The sequence below is a fragment of the Hirundo rustica genome, chromosome 21, assembly GCF_015227805.2.
Source record: "Hirundo rustica isolate bHirRus1 chromosome 21, bHirRus1.pri.v3, whole genome shotgun sequence".
NCBI classification, from domain to species: Eukaryota; Metazoa; Chordata; class Aves; order Passeriformes; family Hirundinidae; genus Hirundo; species Hirundo rustica.
The window spans coordinates 8,173,209-8,181,208 of NC_053470.1; the positions used below are offsets into that span (position 1 = coordinate 8,173,209).

The 8,000-nt window shown below is 39.7% G+C and overlaps 1 protein-coding gene across 1 annotated transcript in view; it reads left to right on the plus strand.

Moving 5' to 3' along the window:
- LOC120761968 (probable global transcription activator SNF2L1) overlaps nucleotides 1-7,454 on the plus strand; it is a 29,312-nt gene extending 21,858 nt beyond the window's left edge. The window contains exons 23-24 of the mRNA XM_040083797.2: nucleotides 2,547-2,657; nucleotides 3,318-7,454. Coding sequence (XP_039939731.1) covers nucleotides 2,547-2,657; nucleotides 3,318-3,389 — 183 coding nt within the window. The 3' untranslated portion in view covers nucleotides 3,390-7,454. The remainder of the gene's footprint in view (nucleotides 1-2,546; nucleotides 2,658-3,317) is intronic.
- Nucleotides 7,455-8,000: the final 546 nt, after the last annotated feature.

Here is an 8,000-nt window from a genome sequence, read left to right on the forward strand (position 1 = left end):
CGGAAGAATGCAAAATATCAGGGCAGTAGCGAAACATGTATCCATTCTCTGAAGTCATAAATTATGCATATTCTCTTTTAGCTGTCTGCAAGCACTCCCCAGCATAAGACAAATGGCTGTTTAGCAAATACAGGAATAGCCAGGGCTGTGGGCAGAGCTGAGAGCTGCCTTTGCTCCCAGTCAGCATCTCTGCCTCCAGCCATGCAGAAAGCAATGGTTCAGTGCTCCCACCTTATTTATTGCAAGCCAGGTCTTTAGAGCTGTGAGGGGCTGAACAAAGCACATCTTCTCCCTTTCCATCCAAAAGAGAAAAGTGTCAGGCCACACAGAATAAAACTCATCTCTGAAAGTGCAAGGCATTTGAAATAAGTGTGTTTTTGTTGTACTGAAATGGAATGCAGCAGTCCATATTGAATTTTCAGTAGCTCAGTGCAGGGTTTATTGCTCGGATTCTTTTTCAGGGTAGAGGTACAAGAAACCTGTGTGCATGTCATATCTTACTGTTAGCTGATTCTGTGATTCTGCAGAGAAAACTGTTCTTGAGTCCATCCTCTGTCCACAGCAGCTGCTTTGGAGCACTAGTCCATCTGGAAGGTGTAACCATGAACCTGAACACTTTATAAATGTATCTATTTATGCAAGCACTTGTCCCCAGGAAAGAGGAGGATCTTTCTGAGTGCCTTAGACAAGTGGATCAAGGTTATTTCTTAGTCCTTTCTGATTAGTTGTTTATTTTGAGTTTAACCCAATCCCATTTCTCATATGCTAGCAAAAATCCAGATTATGATGATGAAGCAGCTTGTCATCGCTCTTAGCTTCTGAGTGCAATATACACAAATGTAAATGATGTAAAAACTTCTGGCATATTGACAGTCATCATTCTATTTTGATCTTTTTTTTATCTCTGTTATCTGTAGAGTGTAGGTTTTTGGGACAGAGGCTCTCTCTTGTTCTATGTTGGGATTGTGATGTATATTGGGATGGCTTGAACTCAAGTTTACTCAGAGTTGTTGCTTTTTTATCTAAAATTTGTTCTTTGGGTGGAATTTGAGGGAGTTTATTGATTGAAGTGGGAGTATTTAACTCCAGAAGGGCTATCACATACCAGGGCAGAAGCATGGCACCCTAATTTGTGGTTTAACCTTCAATGGAGGATGTGGGGTTATTGCTACAGGGATGTGATAAAAGTGACTTATGACAGTGCTCTGGTGAAGATACAAGTGTGACACTGGAACATTTCTGGAGGGGAGCTGTAAAGAAAAATGTCCTGAGGGCTTTTTTTGTGTTGTGTGTGTGTGATAAAAAGAATTGAAGTGGTGGTAGGATTCTCTGTGTCCATTGTGAGCTACACAGTTTGTGCCCAAGGCCATGGAGCATCCTTTGTAGAGGAATCTGTGGAAACGGTGGAATTTAAAGAATGTGGTTAAGCTTGAGGGTTTGAATGTCTCAAAGATGAGTCACCTGCCTGTTTGAGGAGGTTCAGGATCAGGAAAGCGCAGAGGTGACAGAGTATTGTCTGTCACCTGATGGACCATGATGGCTGAGGCAATATCCAGCATACAGATGCTGAGAAAATAGAGACTAATTTCTGGGCAGAAAGGTCACCTGTTCATTTCATTGCAAATGGACCCACTGCAGGTTAAGATACATGCTGTTAGGCAATTCTGGCATAGCCTGTGTTTCAAAAACGGCTTCTCTGAGTTTAGCAGAGATGAGACATATTTTTTGTGCCTTTTTTTTTCCTCAGAAGAGAGCTTCCTGCTTTGAGTTAGAAAGAAAAGCCCATGGACTCATGTTCTCAATAGTACACAGAATATACTGAATAATTATAATAAAACTAGACATTGTTAGGTGTTTTGTAAGAGATCTTTTTCTTTCAAATGGGGTACAAGAGACTGTCCAAGTCAAGTGAGTTCTATTAAGCATGCCAGCCATTAGTAACTGCAATGCAGGTATTTTGAGTTGTATTGGAAATACTTTTTAGACAGCCTGATGGCATTTAGTCCTGATGGCTTTCAGATGGTTTGCAAGTCTTGATGCTAAAAGCATTTAGGGCCTACTATCTCTTGGGTCCTATTTGAATAAAAATGCAACAGTGAGTTCACAATTTAAGACTGAATAGATTTTTTTTTGCCAATTTGCAGCTCCGCTGTGTCTGCCACAGAAAAGCATTGCTTAAGATAGCTTTGCTTCCTTTTCTCCCTGCTTTAAAGAAACACTTGAAGACCTCTTTCCTAAAATCTGGCACACTGTGCTGGCAGGCTGTAATTTGCTTCATTAACCAAGATGAAAGATCACATCAGTCTTTGGGATGTCAGGTTGGGAGACAGAATCCTGAACACTCCTTGTCAGGAGGACAGTAAATCCTCTTCTGTTTCTAAAGGTTACGCTGAGGGAAAGACAGATAATAGTAGCTAAGCTAATGATTTTTATTATTGAATATTTTAGGAAAATGGAAGTGCTTTGAAATTAAAGAATTTTGAACATACTTATGTAAGCAAGAGAAGTTGCATAACTTAAAAATTTGATGTGTTCTCTTTCCTTAGGAGTTTCAGAGACGCTGCAATACCCTCATATCATTAATAGAAAAAGAAAACATGGAAATTGAGGAAAAGGAAAGAGCTGAAAAGAAGAAAAGAGGAGCAAAAGTGACAGCAGTATGTTTGGCAGCACTTACTTTACTTCCAGTGGAGTAGAATTCAATTTTACATTGTTTCAGAAAATGTAAAAGATAATTGTAGGCACTGATTGCATTAGTAGAAATGGTGAGGTGAGAGATTAAACTGAAATATTTGTGTATTCACAGCTCTCCTAGATTTGCTTAGGTGGGTATTCCCCATGCATAGGCTTTTGTTTAAGTAGCAGAGGAAGCCTCCTTTTAGAAAGTTGCACTGCCTACTTTCTGCCTCCTTCTGTACATGTTGCTTCAGATTCTTCTCAGAGATTTTTTCCTCCCCCGCATAGTAGTTGCTGGAAGAAGAAATGAAAGTGCATCTTTTATTTTGAAGGGTTGTCACCTTTAGAACAGAATTGTGTATAAGCCAAGGTCCTGATCTTTTCATCCAATTCATGGTCTGTGTGGTGCCTGCACCACTGAGACAGTGTAATGATTTTAAGGATATAAAAAGGGTAGGAGAATTAAATGTCTATGTCAGGGAATAATGTTTGCCTTTTCATTATATATCCTACAGAGGTGAACTGAAATCTAGAATGCATTGGGGTTGTACATTCCCTTTGAATAATCAGTTATGTGTTTAAATTTATTTTTTTTATAATGCCACCATCTTGTTAAATTTATACCTATTTTTTCTCTTTAGTCACAGAAGAGAAAAGCAGATTTGGCTGCTGAGAACTCTGGAAAAAAAGATGCTAAAAAAGTGAAGTCGTGAACCTGAGAACTGAATGCTAAATATCAAACTGCCATTTTCTTCACTCCATCTATGTGTATTAATTGCCAACCTTTGTATTCATGGTACTCTTCCCCAAGTCCCATGCTTTAATTTTGCAGATTTTGTATCCTTTACAATGCCTTTCTTTACCTAAAATGTGTAGCTTTATATCTTACGCATTCCAGTATTTTTGTGTACTGTATTTTGTGAGTTTCATGTCTTTGGCAAAATTCACTCAGTCCTTGTTTTTTTGAAGCTTGTGCTGAGGTTTTAGCTTTTATATGTTTTATATGCTGCTGCTTTGAAAGAAAACTTAGATTCTATAGCTGTATTATTGTTGTTTCATATTTTAAATTTATATGGCTGTTGGAAAATAAACTGACTTAATTATTTGAAGAGAAATATACTTCACCTTTGTTTTCCCTACCCTCTCTCCCTTTTTTGGCACAGCTACATTTAGAGAGAATGTTAAGGTTTGTATAATTGTGCCTTCATCATCAATCAGATTTTTTTCAGAGGAGTACTTGGACAGGATCAGGAGCATGACAGAACGAAATCTAATTAGACTGACATCCTTGTTGGCTCTCTGCATTATACGGACATTTTCTCTGAAATGTTCAGAAGGAGACCCAGCAAATACACACTTTTTGTTTTTCTGTATCAGTGATTTCTGCTGGGCTACCTGCTTAAACACAGGGTGAGGTGTTTCTCAGAATGGCCTCTCGATGAAAACTTTTCTATGCCTCATAAAAGGAAGTGGCCAGCTCACAGCTTCTGGTGGTTGAAGTGGCAAACAAAATAATTCACTTTGTGCTTGGTAGGCTCCTCAGCTCTGCTGCCTTGTGCTCAAAGATCTTCGTTGCTCTAATTATCTCTGCTGAAGTTCTCCTTTTACCTTTTATTCAACGTGTCAGTCAGCAGCAATGGGGATATGTTATGGAGTGCTCCTTTTTAGCATTTCTATTTTAATGAAGGGATGATAGCGTTGGATGTATGATTTTTTTGACTTGGCGAGAATGGCCTTTATTAAGCAGGTTCACAGTTCCTGCTCACTTCGGAGTCTCTGCCTTTGCTGGATCAGTGGAACAGTGACTGTGGCATCTGATGTTTGACTTTCATGTTCTGTCTCTGATCTGGTGTTTAGTACAGACCTTGCTACAGTGAGACATGCCCTCATAATGTCAGGTCTAGATTTATGCAGTGTGCTTTACATGGTACTTCCCTTGAAGAATACTTGTAAACTTCTTCTAGTGCAGTTTGCTTCCTTCAGTGGTTTGAGGTGTTTTGAGATAAAGAAACCTCTTTACTCTTTGTATTTTGTGCTTTGCATTGGCTACCTTCTTCTGTGTTTGTAAAATATAGGACTTTATAAAATAAAAGTTCTTGAGCTCTGCCCATATTCTTCTATGTCATTTTAAATATATTGATATGTCTTTGAAGATTTCTGGGATCAGTATCTCTAAGTTTGATGAGGAATTTCCAGCTTTTTTCGTAGTGTCTGTTAAAGGTTTGGGGCGAATGGGTGTGATCGCTGGTTGAGCAATTCAAAAGATTAGATTCTGTATTTTGGAATGTTGCTTTTGTCCAGAGACCACGTTAATTATTTCACTGGGTTTGTATTTGTAAGACATATATTCGTCTGTTGAACTTCATCTGATGAGTTGAGAAGTACATCTGATAACGATGGGGCTCTTTCCAGGCAGGAGATTGGTTGTGGGAGTCAGAGCGTGCTTTTAAATGTGTGCAGCCCAGGTGGGACAGGTGTGCTCGGGAGAGAGGCATGTCTCCTCAGAATGTGGGTCTGGGGTTGGAGCAGTTAGCATCCTGCTTTATTCTTGGGAGGAGGACATCCATGTAATTATGGAAAAAGGCTGTGCAGCTACATGCATATATAACCACAAAGCCCTGGAGCATTGCTATTAATAGAGAGAGGAAGATGCCTTATTTACATTTGCATTTTGGCTCATGTGCCACTCACTAAGTTTATGGCCTGAAATGATAAAAAGTTAAAAGAGATGGGAAATAAAGGCTGAAAGAGCCAATTAAAATGTTTATGGAATTATATGGCTTGGTCTAGAGCTTATTCTGTTGCTCCTATTTAGCATTGGATGAATACTTTAATGTTTTAAGTCTTGAAATAAGTGTATTCTGGTTTTGTTTACTGTAGATTAGCTTTGTTTGACTTGCATGTTTTTGTGTATCCAGTTTCTCTGTGTTGCAAAGTGTATGGGAAATTTAAAATGGTACTATCTCAACATGTTGTTTTATGCAGATTTCTTGGTTTGAGCTACCACTTGAGTTAAAGTTCATTTGTGTCAATGACATGACACAGAAACCACATAGCAAAAGATGATGCAATTGTTCTTTCAGATCTTATCCCTTGATCAGACAGCTTCTCTGAAGAATGATAGATTCTCCCAGGAACTATCTGTTACCTCTTGCAGTCTGTAGTCCCTAGTTAAACTGAATGTGCTGTTGAGCAGCAGTCCTTGAGAGCACTTGGACATTATAAACCAGTTCCTAGCAGATTGAGCTTTCCCATCCATCATGTCCCACAGCGATAACTAAAGAAAATTGCTAACAGCTGCTGGTCAGGATTAAAGGAAAATGGATCTTTCTCTTCCCTTTTTCATTCTTCCAGTTGCAGATACCAACATGGTGTGTGCCTAGCGGTATCTTAAATTACATGCTGCTGTGACTCAAAATTAGGTGACAGAAATGAAAGCATCTTCCTACTTTTAACTGCTATTTTCTTAGGTGAGGAATACTGTTTGTACGAAATTAGTAAGTGCTGGCTGTTATGTGATAGAAGACTTCAGAAATTTTAGAGTTGCCAAAAATGCTGCAAGATAAAACACTTTGAGAATTAATTTAGTTCCTTTTCAGTGGACAAGTAACATTTGTGTAAACATCAGGCTTGGAAAGAAGTCACCTAGCACCTTTGACTCACCAGGCAGTGCACGTGACATCCTGGGAGAGGTCACGGCAATTCACATTTTCATCATTTCCAACTTACTAGTCCTTTTATTTTGGAGTTACGTTAGTGATGACACTAAAAAAGTAATGCTGCTAACCACCTTTATTGTATTTTATTTCAGTTTGTTACAATGACACAGAGAAGAAATGGACTTTCTTCTTGCTGGTAATATTAGACCATATTTAGATGCTGGTTTGCACAAGTGGTGTTACTATACTAAAATACTAAGTCAGATTTTTTTTTTCTTGTAGATTAGCATTGCTTGATTTAGTGCTAATGCTGGTAAGGGTTTAAGAAAAAAGCAGCTATCACTCTTTGAGATGATGAGCAAGGAGTACAGTATACAGGAATTGATCAGAATCTCTCTAAGAGCCCGATGGTGATGCCAAACTGATTTTTGCTTTTATATATTCTTCATGTCTATTTGTGGCTTTGTAGCTATATGAAGGATGTATAAAAGCAAAACTCAGTTTGCCATCAGTGGAAGAACTTGGTTGTGCAGTGCCTGCAGTTCCTGCTGCGTGCTGCTGTGTTACAGGCACTCTGTGCGTGCCTCCTGCCCACGTTCAGGGTTAAGTACTTGCAGTGATGAGAAATAAATGCCAAAGCATTACAGGTTGAAAAAAGGGGGAATTTTGCAGTCAACACCCATTTATGTGAATGCAAAATGATGAGGTTGGTGCACTCATTGGCACTTGTGATGCTGGAAGGGATTGATTGATCACCAACTGTAGTTCTGAGCTGCCTAAAGAGAGGTTGGCAGCTGTTACATTTTTCTGAATTTTATCTGGTCCACACACTTAGCTTCAAGCATGTATGTAAATGCATTCGTGGCTCATAGCTCTAATGTTTGATATGTTCTGTTTCTGAAAGACTTAAAGTTGAACTTAGTTTGATATTTTGAAATGTAATGTACTCTTCAATTGCATTTGCATGGTATCCATCCTTTCATGAGAGCCTTAATAGGAGTAATATTTGCTGCCTCAAAGGTGTGTCAGTGTTGTGTTGTTCAAGATAGCTTCTGAACTTTTTCAATCTGGGGTTTGTTTCTTAACTTGTACATATACGAAAATAAAAGTTAATATGAACCTGATGTCTGCTGGTCGTTCTGGTACCCAGGGGTCTGTTAGTGTATCAGGTTGTTATTATAACCTGCTTTAAATCCTGGCCGGTGTTGGGACAGACGGGTGCTGAAGTCAGGAGCAGGAAGATGCACAGGCATGGGATGTGCTCCTAGCTGGGACTAAGCCTTTGCCTCTAGGCCTTAACTTCAAATCCTGCTGGGTCACTTTCCATGGTGGGTATTTTCACGTGGAGGCTCCTCGGAAAGCTATCCGAATGAACAGATGGGGTGTGTTGGCACAGTGCCCAGTCCCTGTGCGAGCCCTGCTCTCACAGCAGCCTCCCTGTCCAACAGCTGAAATGGCGAGAGAAAAGGCTGAATCCTGGAAAAAACTGCCCGTGCTAGGCAGGGGTGAGAGCTGGGCTGGGAAAATCTGCCTGGAATTAACTGGAGAGTGATGGCCAGATCTATCCATTTTTATTGCTAGCAAATGGGAATTGAAAGTGAAGCCGCTGTAACTTGCTGCTGAGTGAGTGGCGTCAGGAAGGCGCTGGAGCTGTCGCTGGTGTGG